Source organism: Eschrichtius robustus, chromosome 16 (genome assembly GCF_028021215.1).
Source record: "Eschrichtius robustus isolate mEscRob2 chromosome 16, mEscRob2.pri, whole genome shotgun sequence".
Classification (NCBI taxonomy): Eukaryota; Metazoa; Chordata; class Mammalia; order Artiodactyla; family Eschrichtiidae; genus Eschrichtius; species Eschrichtius robustus.
In genome coordinates this window covers 49959896-49973977 of record NC_090839.1, presented here as the reverse complement: position 1 = coordinate 49973977, position 14082 = coordinate 49959896, and the positions used below count along the sequence as shown (strand labels likewise).

At 42.9% G+C, this 14082-nt stretch overlaps 1 protein-coding gene across 4 annotated transcripts in view; it reads right to left on the bottom strand.

Annotated features, from left to right (window-relative positions):
- Positions 1 to 14082, bottom strand: part of DZANK1 (double zinc ribbon and ankyrin repeat domains 1) — a 68386-nt gene that overhangs the window by 42167 nt on the left and 12137 nt on the right. For all 4 annotated transcript variants that reach the window (XM_068524103.1, XM_068524106.1, XM_068524104.1 and 1 more), the window contains 4 exons: positions 12866 to 12962; positions 11773 to 11891; positions 9038 to 9123; positions 4247 to 4364 (listed from right to left, as the gene is read on the bottom strand). In XM_068524103.1, the coding sequence (XP_068380204.1) occupies positions 4247 to 4364; positions 9038 to 9123; positions 11773 to 11891; positions 12866 to 12962 (420 nt within the window). The remainder of the gene's footprint in view (positions 1 to 4246; positions 4365 to 9037; positions 9124 to 11772; positions 11892 to 12865; positions 12963 to 14082) is intronic.

Below are 14082 nucleotides of genomic sequence, written 5' to 3'. Positions count from 1 at the left end.
CTTTTTAAAATAGTAAAAAAAAAAAAAAAAAAAAAGGAAACATAGGAATGAAAATGGCATACTAAAAGTTATTTATTTAACACAAAGGAAGCAAAGGAGGAACAGAGGAACAAAAAAGACGTGAGACAAATAGAAAACAAACAGCAAAACAGCATATGTAAATCCAACCATATCATTAAAGACATTAAATGTGAATAGACAATAACACCACGTTCAAAAGGCAGAGACTGTCAGATGGGATTAAAAAACGAGAGGCATGCCTGACTAGAGACATGTTCTAGATTCAAAGATACAAATAGGTTGAAAATACAAGTATAGAGAAAGGTATATAATGGAAATAGTAAGGGTAAGAGAGCTAGAGTGACTGCATAAATATCAGGAAGAAAGGACTTTAAAAACAAGAAATAATCCTAGAGACAAAGAGAGACATTTTGTGATGATGAAAGGGTCAATAAATCAGGAAGACACAGCAATTATACGTGTACATGAACATAACAACAAGTCCCCAGAATACATGGAGCGAAAACTATGAGTCAGCCTTAAGATAAGGCTCCATCTATCACCTGACGACTCTAAGCCCCAACTTTTACTGGTGGACCACAGTGGCATTTTGGAACTCTAAGAATCAGCATCAACCCAGAGCTAGTATCTAGTAATCCCCCAAAGGTTTAGGCGTTTCCTTTTCCTCAAGGCACAGGTCCCTCTGGAGGAGGCTTCAAGGACTTATGACATGTACTTGCAATGATGCAGGGTCCATCCTCAAGGACACCCAGCCGCCCTTCAGTGAGGGAGCTGTGGGTTTGCAAATCGACTTAAGTCTTAAAACTGGGTGACACCTTTGGATGGTCCACTGTGGTGGCTCAAGTCACGTATTTGGCTACAAAACATGTGATTTTTTTTTTTTTTTCTATTACATAAATCAAGCAAGACACTAGTAGGCTGCCCATCTGTTTCATTCTTAGGAAGACCACGATCAGATTCTGATTACTGATATGTTGCTGCAGCCTTTTACAGTAGATGTGCCCACCTGGTCTTTGGCAGTTAAGTGCTGCCACTTGACCTCTGGGATCCCGTTAGCTCCCTGAAATCAGGGAGCCCATCTCAAGAGTGGCATCGCCCCATGATCATGTCTGGCCTCCAAGGAAAGCAGCCATGGAACTTTTCAAGGATGCAGGCGCTCCTTTCACTAATATGTACTCCTCACTCTATGCCTTAGTGAAGGACGTGTCTTCTGGGCCTTCTTGTGAAACGCAGGTGAGAGTTGGGGGCACACAGGAGACACCTGACAAACCTACTCCAACATGATATCAGGAAAGACCTAGCATCGAGTCTCACTAACCATAGGCTACTACTGAGTCCAAGTTTTAGTCAGCCAACCCAAAAAGCAGCTGGAGCCACCGCCAGCTTCATTAGCTAACATATTAAATCAATCCAGTATCTATAAAAGAGGCATGCATATCAGTGAATTAGGCCCAACTTAGTGTTATATTCTGCCCTCATTTAAAATCCACTCCCAGACTTGTCCCCCAAGATTCTGCCAATATACGTTAGCAAGATTGTGCTCTTCTTTTCATGTGTAAGCTTTTTGTCCTGGATCACAGAGTACACCTGTCCCTCTAGAGCAGCTGGGATTGGACCGTAGTCATGCTACAGGATGGCTACGGTGAGTCTTGATGAGAATACACATCCCCCTTCAAGGCCACTGCCCCAGGCGAGGTTATCACAGAGCTCTCAAGGAAAGGAAGGCTAGCATCCTCAGACAGGTGGGCCAGCTCATCCACTGGCAGAGTAATTTAGGGAATCAAGAATGTGCGTTTCATCTGGGTCCAAGCCAACATCTCCATTCCCAGTTTCAGGATCCTGTTCTGTCCCAATACAAACCCGAACTTTCACAAAAGAAATGTGGTGATAAAGTGAATTCAGCTTATGCTGTAACTCACCAACATATTCAACTAAAGTTTGTGTTTGCTTTCAGTAGCAAATCCCTGGAGCTACAAGAAATAGGTTCTTTTGGGGCTGCCATGGGAGCACTCTGGTTCTTGGATTATGAGTGAAAGGTCCTGAGCTTGTCGGCTTCTGTGATGCTCCCAGGTGCTCAGGAGAACTGTCCACACCACAGCCCTGGTATCATCATTGCTGCCACAACCGTCAAGTGCAGCGGCCACCTGGCCACCCAAGAGGCTTGCTTTAGGTGATGCTTCCTCAGTACCAGACCCATGTGATAGCTTGATTTATTGTGATGCCACTTCATCCTATGAATTACTAGCATCCTGTTTCCCATGGGCAAGGAGCTCAGCACTGCTCCCGAGCAAAGGGAAGGACCAAACCACTTCCCAAACCCCTTCTTTGCAGGTCTAGTTCCTGGGGCCGCTCCTGGTACCAACTCTGTATCAGTCAAAGTCCAGTCAGGAGACAGAAACCTCAGGGTAATTTAAACAGGGAAAGTTTAATATAAATAGCTATTAACTAATAACAGAGGACTAACTACTAGCGGGTAAAGTGAACTCTAAAGGATACAGGACTACCCAGGATGGGGAGAGCCACTGCTGCTCCGGCTGAGGCAGAGGACCTGAAGAGGATCGAATCTGGAAGAGGCACTTACTGAACTGGGTGTGGCTGTCACCCACTGGATGGCAGAGAATTCACTGGGGTGACACACACAGACCAGAGCTGGCCCCAGAGCAGGCGGGATCCTGTGAAACTCATGAGGACTCTCCCCCTGGGGAGCTGGCAGGACATGCTGGGAAGCCACGTGCAGGCTGCTGATGAAATGTGCTGGGAAACTGCCCCCTGGGATGCCTGAGAGACTTTCTGGAAGCTGGCTGGGTATCCGTGGAGCCCACTGAGAAGCTGTTCATGAGATGCCATGCAGTTCACCGGGGTTCAGCACAACCAGGTGTCCTGCAGGTTAGCTGAGCACCGTCAGAGCACAGGGAGAGGGAAGCACAGCAGAAACAGGATGAGGAGTCAAGACCATTCTCCTGCCGTGTCCCTCCCAGCATTAAGCCTCTACTGACGAAAGTTAACATCAAGCCAGCTGGCAACGGAGAAATCCACAAGGCAGGATGAAGAGGCACCCCTCTGCATCTCTCTAATGAGACCCTGAGTGTCTTGGGCCTGGGATCCTAGGAGTAGGATTGCCCCTTTGAGTACCAGAAACCCAGCTGAGAGCAGGACACAGTAACTCAATAGGTCAAATTACAAAGCTGTTTATACATTAGAGCACGTTAATAAATATCATTTGCAGGCAGTATAGATGTTGCAAATGTCATAATTTTGAATATTTATAATCCCTGATAACCTTTTCTCCCTGTAACAACAAAGAAAGTCTTGAAAATCCGTTTGCAGGCCAGTAAAAAATAACTTTGACATCGCACCAACGAATATAAGCAGGGAAAATTCAAACCAATGAGACCTGTTCATGTTTTATTTGCTGTACCATCTTTTACAAGGTGTTCAAAATATATCATGGAAGTAAACTGACTTCTACAGCATATCCATTTAGTATCTGGCCACTTGCTTAAATGCATAACTCAATCCTAAAACTCTGGACTTTGAATTTATTGAATAGTGACTTTTTCTCAGGGACTATTTTTTTTAAATGGTCATTTTCAGTCAACTTCACAGATCCTTTTATATCATTTTGTAAACCTTAGTCCAAAAAAACCCCAAAGTATCACGTGCATAAAAGATGAACACATTTTGGTGAAGGTTTTGATCTTTAGTAAGCCAAGTATGTTTTCTAACTAACTACAAACTTAATGGTAGGATAATATCAATTATTATCTACACTTAGCTAAAACTTTTAAATTTAGATATACTGATCAATCTATAGCTTATATAAACAGCTTCTTTGGACAGAATGAAGTATCCTATGGATATACAGACTTGTAATTAGTACTCCTGGTCATTTATTTCTAGAATATATTTCCTTATTGTCCCCAGGTTATGAAAAGAAATATCATATAAGTAGGAAACATGTATTTATCCATATGTGAATCATTGAAATAAAAAGATTTCAGTCTTTTTCTGAGCCTATGCTTCTTCAAGGCCACACAACAGAGACGGTATTGCAAACAAGTTTTTCATTCCTAAGTAGGAGTCTGGATAGTACAAGATTCACTTGCCAGTAATTTTTTCAACAAGTATTTATGTTTGTGGTTCACGTGTGCCAAGTGCTCTGCTCCTGCTGCAAACAAAGATCAGATAAACCAACGGAAGAAGATTTTAGGATTCTGCTGCTCACCTGAGCTCCTTCTGGGGGTGGGAGACGACAGCCAAATATGGGCGGGACAGAAGAGCCACATTCTAGACAGTAGCGGGCAAAGGGGTCAGACGGGCGGGACACAAGGCAGTGGGCACACCTGCAACAGAAGAGGGTCCTGACTGGCCACGTTCTGAGGAGTGTACATTGAGAAGTCAAGTGTCAATCTACAAGCATTCAAACGTTTTTTTGAATAAAATAAAACAGAAAGCAGAACACACTCAAAGCCTGTGGAACAAGTTCAAGATGGGAGATGCTTCTCTAGTCATTTTATTACAAAGTGGCCGTACAGCTGGGACCGACGGTGCCCTTCACCTGCAGGCCAGGCCCATCTCACTTCCCCGCCGTGGCAGCAGTTTATCAGCCACCTTGACCCCAGTTCCCAAGTGGGGCCCCAGTCGTCCCATCACCTTGGATCTGGCGTGTGTGAGGGTGAGCCGCGGGAATTCCAGGCATGTCCACGCTGCACTTTGCTGACTCCCCACCTGAGCACTGAGCCCAGCCTCAGCGAGAGGTCCTCTTACCTGGCACTCTGGAGTCACTGTCAGTCAGGCCCTGCCTTTGTCTTCACTCACCTGGGTGGAGTCCGAGGCTCTGCCCCAGCAACGTCTGGCCCCATTTCCTAGGCAGCTGGGTCCCATCCTTCAGCCCTCACCCACCTACCTGGTTCTGGATATCAGCCAAAGCGAAAGGACTCCAGGAACCGGGCTCCCCTGTGAATAACACTGCTGCTGCCAGGCATTTCCAGGCAGGTTGGGGCCCCGATCCTGTGACCTATCTGAACTGCTCAGCATCTATGACGTTTGCATACTGTGCTATGGATGGCTTGGTTGCCTGCACCAGTCTCTACCACGGCCTCTCAACAATCACTAGCTTGTGTAGTTGAGTCTACTTGGGGAAAGGATAGTCTTTTCAGCAATGGTGCTGGGCAAACCGGATAGTGACATGAAAAAGAATGAGGTTGGACTGATTGATACCTTATGCCATATACAAAAACTAATACAAAATGGACCAAAGACCTAAATGTAAGAGGTAAATTTATAAATCTCCCAGAAGGACACCTAAGAAAAAAGCTTCATGACACTGGATTTGGCCATGATTTCTTGGATGTGATCCCAAAAGCACAGGCAACAAAAGAAATAGATAAATTGAACTTTATAAAAATTTGAATATCAAAAAATACTATCAAGACTGAAAAGACAACCTACAGATGGAAGAAAATATTTATAAATCATATATCTGATAAGGGATTAATATCCAAGATATATAAAATATTCTTGCAACTAACACCAAAAAACAAACAACCCAATTCAAAAATGGGCAAAGGACTTGAATAGACATTACTCCAAAGAAGATGCCCAACATCACTTGCCATTAGGGAAATGCAAATCAAAACCACAATGAAATACTACTTTACACCCGTCAGGATGACTATTAGAAAAACAGAAAATAGGTATTGGTGAGGATGTGGAGAAACTGAAACCCTTGAACATTTCTGGTGGGAAAGTAAAGTACGCAGCTGCTGTGGAAAGCAGTTTAGCAGTTCCTCAAAAAGTTAGACATAAAATTACCACATAATCCAAAAATTTCAGTCCTAGGTAAATACCCAAAAGAATTGAAAGTAGGGACTCAAAGAGATACTTGTACACCAATGTTTATAGCAGCATTATTCATAATAGTCAAAAGGTAGAAACAATTAAAATGTCTATCAACAGATGAATGGATAAATGAAATGCAGTATATATATATATATATAATGGAATGTTTTTTACCTTTAATATGGAATGAAATTCTGATACATGCTACAACATGGATGAACCTTGAAAATATTACGCTAGTGAAATAAGACACAAAAGGTTAAATATTGTCTGATTCCACTTACATGAGGTTACTAGAACAGGCAAATTCATAGAAACAGAAAATATAACAGAGATTACCAGGTGCCGGAGGGATAGGGGGATGGGGAGTTATTGTTTAATGGGAGCTGAGTACTGTTTGGGATGATGAAAAAGTTCTGGAAATGGACGGTGGTGATGGTGGCCCAACACTGTGAATGTACTTAACACACTGAATTGTACACTTAAAAATTGTTAAAATGGTAGGGCTTCCCTGGTGGCGCAGTGGTTGAGAATCTGCCTGCCAATGCAGGGGACATGGGTTCGAGCCCTGGTCTGGAAAGATCCCACATGCCGCGGAGCAACTGGGCCCGTGAGCCACAATTACTGAGCCTGTGCGTCTGGAGCCTGTGCTCCGCAACAAGAGAGGCCGCGATAGTGAGAGGCCCGCGCACCGCGATGAAGAGTGGCCCCCGCTTGCCACAACTGGAGAAAGCCCTTGCACAGAAACGAAGACCCAACACAGCCATAAATAAATAAAAATTTAAAAAAAAAAAAAAATTAAAAAAAAATTTGTTAAAATGGTAAATTTTATTTATGTATATTTTACCACAATAGAAGTATAAAGGACTGTAAAAAAAATTGATTATTTCAAATAAAAGTAATAATGTATTGTGGGGTTCATAATATTTGTAGACGTAAAATAAATAACCACAAGAGCACAAAGGCTGTAGTTATCTGGTTATTGGAAGTATACTGTCATAAGGTTCTTAGGCTATAAATGAAGTGGCATGATACTACTTGAAGACAGATTGTAATAAGTTAAAAATGTGTGCTATAAACCCTAAAGCAACCACTAAGAAGAAAACTTATAGCTAATAAGCCAACAAAGGATACAAAATAAAATAAAATCATAAAACATACCCAATTAATCCAAAAGTAAGCCAAAAAAAAGGGGGGAGGCAACAAAGAATAGATAAGACAAACAGAAAACAAACAGCATGACAGCTGACAAATTCAAACATACCAATAATCAGAATAAATATAAATACTCTCAACAGCTCAATTAAAGTGCAGAGATTGTTAGATTTTTTAAAAGCAAGACCTGATTACATATGCTGCTTAAAAGAAACCAACTTTAAATAGAGAAACACAAATAGGTTAAAAATAAAAGGATGAAAAAAGATGCATCATGCAAATACTAATCAAAAGAAAGCAGTAATGGCTATTTTAATATCAGACAAATTTGATTTCTGAGCAAAAAATATTATCAGGGTTAAAAAAGGTTATTTCGGGGGGGAGGAGGGATAAATTGGGAGATTGGGATTGACATATACAGACTACTATTATTTAAAATATATACCTAATAAGAACCTACTGTATAGCACAGGGAACTCTACTCAATACTCTGTAATGACCTGTATGGGAATAGAATCCAAAAAAGAGTGGATATATGTATATGTATAACTGATTCACTTTGCTGTACAGCAGAAACTAACACAACATTGTAAATCAACTCTACTCCAATAAAAATTAATTTTTTTTTAAAAAGGTATTCTGTAATGATAAAGGGGTCAATTCAGCAACAGGACATAAGATTCCAAGAGGTTTATATATTTAATAATAGAGCTTCAAAGTACATAAAGCAAGAGCCGATAGAAATACAAGGACAAGTAGACAAATTCATAATTATAGTCACAGATTTCAGCATAATTTTCTCAATAATTGATAAAACAATAGACAAAATCAGTAAAGATAGAGAAGACTTAAATAATACAACATTGTATTAGTTTCAGGGGTACAACATAATGATTCAGTAATTGTATATACTGCAAAATGATCACCACAATGTCTAGTTAACATCCGTCACCATACATAGTTACAGAATGTTTTTTCTTGTGTTGAGAACTTCTTAGATCTACTCTCTTAGCAGCTTTCAAATATGCAACAGAGTATCATTAACTATCATCACCATGCTGTACGTTCCATCCCCAGGACTTATTTATTTTACAACTGAAAGTGTGTGCCTTTTGGCCACCTTCACCTGTTTCCCCCACCCTCCCAACCCCCAGGGAGATGCAAATTAAAACCACAACTACCACCTCAGTAGAATGGCCAAAAATAAAAATAAAAGTGTTAGTGAAAATGTAGGGAGACTGGAACTCTCCTACATCGTACACTACTGGTGGGAATGTAGAATGGTACAACCTCTTAGGAAAACAGTTTGACAGTTTTCTTAAAAAGTTAAACATATGCCTACCATATGACCCAGCCATTCCACTCCTAGCTATTTACCTAAGGGAAATGAAAGTATATATGCACTTTCATTGCATATACAAGGACAACTTGTATACACATGTTCATAGCAGCTTTATCTGTAACGGCCCCAAACTGAAAACAACCTAGATGTACATCAATAGGAAATAGGATAAATAAACTGTGATGTATCCGTACCATGGAATACTACTCAGCATTAAAAAGAAATAAACATCTGATGCATGCAACAACATGGGTGAACCTCAAAGTAATTAGGTGGAGTGAAAGAAGCCTGGCAAAGGAGTAAATACCGAATCATTCCATTTATATACGGAATCAAATGCAAACTAAGCTGCAGTGACAAGAAGCATACCAACAGTTGCCTGGAGATAGGGAGGGACACTTGGGAGGATTTCAAAAGGGTGCGATGTCGGACAGTTTTGGAGGTGATGGATTTGTTCATTTTCTTGATTGTGGTGACAGTTTCAAGATTATATGTATATGTCAATTGTACTCTTTAAGTGCAGTTTATTGTTATGTCATTTGAACCTTTAAATATTGTAAAAATTTAATAAAAAACAGTTGGGGCAAATACCACTGTTATGTCCCATCGTCAAATTCTTTTTGACCACACTGTGCCTTAGCAGGACTTAAGAAACAGTAAAGAGAATGCAGTACTTACTTGAGAAAGTCTGTCTCCCTTTGAATCCTCATGATCTCTGTGCTTGTCAAACTCTTCTGGCCAGTTATATGTGCAAAACCAGGGAACTAAAATTAAGAATATGTATAAAATCATGCTACAGTACAGTAAAATTACATTAAGAGTTCATTTCAGTGCTTTGTCCTACCATATCCAGCAGCCATCTTTTAAAAACCATGATGGGGAAAGTCTTAAGTAATTATGAATTATTAAGTAATAATTTTAATTAAAAAATTAAAGTGATGTTCATCATCAGACACGTATATTTCATTAAAAACAAGAGTTTACAAGAAAAGAGATCTGAATTACCATCAGACAGACCAGATTTCAGAATTTAGAAACCCAAGTGATCATCCATATTTGTCAAAGATTAAATCCCTAGGAAAAGGACTCACCTGAGAGAACAGTCATCTGCTGTTATCCAGAAACATTTAACTCACTTAGATATATTTTAATTTGAGCATCGTCTTTGTACCAGGCACTGTATCTGATGCAGGGTTGGGGGACAAAGATAAACATTACATAGTCCCTGCCCTCAAGGAGCTGAACTGGTGTACATACAAAGTACTGAAACACATGGGCTCAGTGTCATAACACATCTGTGTTGAGTCCCACGAGAACCTGGGGAGGTTATGATCCCATTCACCTGCTCGGGGAGAAGGGCTCCCCAGGGCTGTAATGTCTGAGCTGGGCCTGGGAAAGTAAAGAACAGTTTGTTAAGTAGACAGAAGGACAAAGGGAATTCCAAGTAGAGGAAACCCACGTGTGAAGACACAGGCAGGGCAGTGATGGCCCATCCTGGTTGTCGGATATGGTCCAGGGGTCGGAGTGGCAGGGGAAGGGAACAGAAAGGATGGCTGGGGGAGAGAAGCTAACACTTACGGAGGGTCTGAGAGTAGGAAAACGTGCCTGGCACATTTCACAGTGACCTCCTAAGGTCAATAGGCAACATTATCCCCATTTTATTTTATTTTTGTAACATTTTCTTCTGATATAATTTCCAACATAGAGAAAAGGTGCAGGGATAGTACAACTAACCCCTTTGTTCGTGTTGACATCTTGCCCCAGGTGCTCCATTCTCTCTCGGAAGCATGAGAATAACCTGCAGTCATGACTCCCCTCCTCCCCCCACAAACACTACAGCATTTCCCAAGAACGGGGCGTCCTCCTACACAACAGTGCAAACATCAAAACCAGAAAAGTCAGCGGTGATACAATACTAGCATCTAATCCACATATCTTTGTTCACATTCCGTTAGTCGTGCCGGCAATGGCCTTCCCAGCTATAATTTCCTCCCGGACTAGGGTCCAGTTCAGTATCACACTTTGCTCTTAGTGGTCATGTCTTTTCTGTCTCCCTTAATCTGGAATCTCTCCTCAGTCTCTCTTTATCTTTCGTGATCTTCATTCGTAGAACCTCCCACAATTTGGTTTTGTCTGATGTTTCTCATGATTGGAGTGAGTCATGCATTTTGGCACAAATGCCAGAGAAATACCAAGTCCTTCTCATATTAGGAGGTGCATACAATCCCCACTTTATTTTATTATTATTATTATTTTTGTTTTGCCACGTGGCATATAGGATCTTAGTTCCCCGACCAGGGGTGGAACCCATGTCCCCTGCATTGGAAGCGCAGAGTCTTAACCACTGGACCGCCAGGGAAGTTCCCTATAATCCCCATTTTTGATGAGGCTGAGTCTCAGAAAGTCTGAGTCACTTGCGTGGGGTCACATCCTCAGGCCTATCTGACCCCAGTAGGCTCCCTACCAACCACAATGCCTGTGGGCCGAGCTCAGGATGCCAGACTTGACGCTGCAGACAATGGGAAGCACCCTGGGGTTTTCAGTTGCCTTTTGTGTCAGATCTAACACGGCCAAGACCAGAAGTCGCAAAGTGGCGGTCTGTTGGCCAAATTTGGTCTGCCATTGACTGAGTTTCACCTGGCCCATACATACTGGTCCCCACAGTGCATCAAAATTTAATTTGATTGTGGGACTTCCCTGGTGGCGCAGTGGTTGGGAATCCACCTGCCAATGCAGGGGACACGAATTTGAGCCCTGGTCCGGGAAGATCCCACATGCCGCGGAGCAACTAAGCCCATGCACAACTACTGAGCCTGCACTCTAGAGCCCGGGAGCCACAACTACTGAGCCCATGTGCCACAACTACTGAAGCCCACACGCCTAGAGCCTGTGCTCCTCAACAAGAGAAGCCAAGGCAATAAGAAGCCCGCGCACAGCAACGAAGAGTAGCCCCCGCTCGATACAACTAGAGAAAGCCCGCACACAGCAACGAAGACCCAAGGCAGCCAAAAATATATAAATAAAAAATAAAATTAAAAAAAAAGAAAAAAGGGCTTCCCTGGTGGCGCAGTGGTTAAGAACCTGCCTGCCAACGCAGGGGACATGGGTTCGAGCCCTGGTCTGGGAAGATCCCACATGCTGTGGAGCAACTAAGCCCGTGCGCCACAACTACTGAAGCCTGTGTGCCTAGAGCCCATGCTCCGCAACAAGAGAAGCCACTGCAATGAGAAGCCCATGCACCGCAACAAAGAGTAGCCCCTGCTCGCCACAACTAGAGAAAGCCCACGCGCAGCAACAAAGACCCAACATAGCCAAAAAGAAATAAATTAATTCATTAAAAAAAAAACTAAAAAAAACCCCAAAAAAAACCACAGTAGGCATTTAGTACCCTGAAGATTGTCTTTAGAAGTTACCTGGGGCTGCTGGGTAGCTGGTCGAGAGCCTGATTCTTCACGGAAAGCTGGGGTTTCCCGTGGGCTTTCTGAGAACCGAAGATCTTTCAAAGTTTTAGGGTCAGTTCTTTCACCCACGTCTACAATTATATCAAAAAGTCATTCTGTGAATATCTATAATTATATATACATTCATGCAACTGTGTCTTCATAGTTAGGAACCTTTTAATAAGGGACCACTGTTGTCACATTCTTTCTCTAAAGTAGAATTATAAAAAGAAGCTCCCACTCAGTTAAATTAATAGCAATAAAGAAAAGAATTAGCCCAGACTGAGAAAATTAAAATCTGCCCTGCAACATTCCACAACATTCCACACCAGGCCGGGAAAATGGATAAATCCAGTTGCAAGGTTAGCAGGAAACATCATGTGTCCCAAGGACACACTGCAGCTGTAACATGTCGTAACAGCCCCCACTTTGAGTGACTACTGTTTCTTACTTGCCAAGAAACCTTGTTCTCTGAAATCAGATTATCAGAAACTTTGCTGTTTGAAATCTTATCAGTAAGAATGAAACATCCAACTCTTGCCTGGAGGACCCAAGTCACTTTGACATAGAGAAGCAGCTTCAATTTCCAACCCTGGTGCAGAGCTTCAGAGAAAGGTTTCTGAACACAACATTCCACATTTATCTTTGTTGTTTCCAAGGTAACAGAACCCTGGTCCCCTTCTCGGGTCCATACCTCATGGTGACCATTTCACACCGAGCCCTGCTTTGCTTGAGTCTGTCAAAACTCTTCTTTCATTTAAATTTCATCCAAACTCCACCCTTCCCCCTATAACTGTAGTCTGTGCTTTGGTTGATGAGATCCCATGGTTCCTCTGGTGTGTGGTCTCCCACGTTGCAATGAATCGATAAATCTGACTCTGCTGGACAGCTGGACTATCCCTCATGGTCTTAAGCTGTTGGCTAGGACAGCATTAAAAGTCAAATTATAGCTTACTTTATTGTTCTGGTGTTTCTTATCCAACCCTTCTGCAGACAAGAACACAAGCACTAAACCTGTTTGGTGGTTTAGAATATTAAATCTTATCTTCGTCCTGTCACATCATACCTGGAAACTTTCCAAGGTTAACATTCCAACCCAGTTTATTTTCAACATTCTTATATTTCTTCCTCCCTTTTGATTCAACAAATCCATTTTTCAGTTCCTAGGAGGGAAGAGATTGCATATCAATCCCTTGATTCTGCCCATTTAGATATGAAAATTAAAAGTTCCATGGTAGAGACAGTGACATAGCCTGCACTTCTCACTGGAAAGGGTTTACAGTCGTTTTCACAAAGTGACCTCTGTCTCACCTTTCCCTGGAAACACACAGCTTTGAACCTGGGCTGCTTGGCGGGCAGCGTGTCTGCTTGGGAAGCCCCACCAGGTTGAGTGGCCAAGACCAGAAGCAGGTGGCTGCATATACAGGCAGGATGTCACCATCATGGGAGTCAGAGTAATAACAGAGGGACACCAGACCCAGGGGGCAAAGACAGGTTGGGGTCAGGCCAGGACAGTAGTTCTGCCCACTACCTGCCCACACATGGCCCTGAAACATAAACACGCTTCTCTCTGGACTTCCTTCTCCTTGGGCTCAGTCCCTCGTGCTTGGCTGAAGCCTGAGCGCCTGCTGCTACACGTGGGTTCAGCCCCTGCCCAGTGCAGACCCCTGACCACACGTGGGCCCCACACGACACCTGCACCCACTGCTCTGCTCCCACAGCCTCCTCTCCGGCCTCTGGTCAATCATTAGACTGAAGGGACTCCCAGAAAGCTTCCCGTCACCCCCAGCGAGACCTCCGTGACTGAGACGTTTTGGTTGGCTGCCTTGCCATGTGCTGGCGCATCCTCTGACCCTGGGATCTAGCTCACTGACGCCCAGAACCCAAACGTCCTTTCAAGACGGGTCTAGTTTATTCTCCAAAGAGATGAGGCTTTGCAGCTATTTGGCAATGAAGGTTTCAACATAATTGAAGGCCATGCCCACTGAGGGCTTCTACTACTCTGATGCATCTAGTCAACAAATATACACCCTCTGCCCTCTCCTACCTGCCCCCGTGCAAGATGCTGAGTATGGCAGACACGCTCTCTGACACCTGGGAGCCTACAGTGCATGAGGGAGACAGACAGGGAGTAAAGTATTCACAGCATCAAAGCATTTTATAAAAGGAGAAGACCTGGTACTAGGGGAGCAGAGACGGAGCACCGATGCCCAGGTTAGTTTGGCTGGAATATAAACAGGGGAGTCACAAGGCAAAGAATGACTGAGGACAGAAACTGCTTCT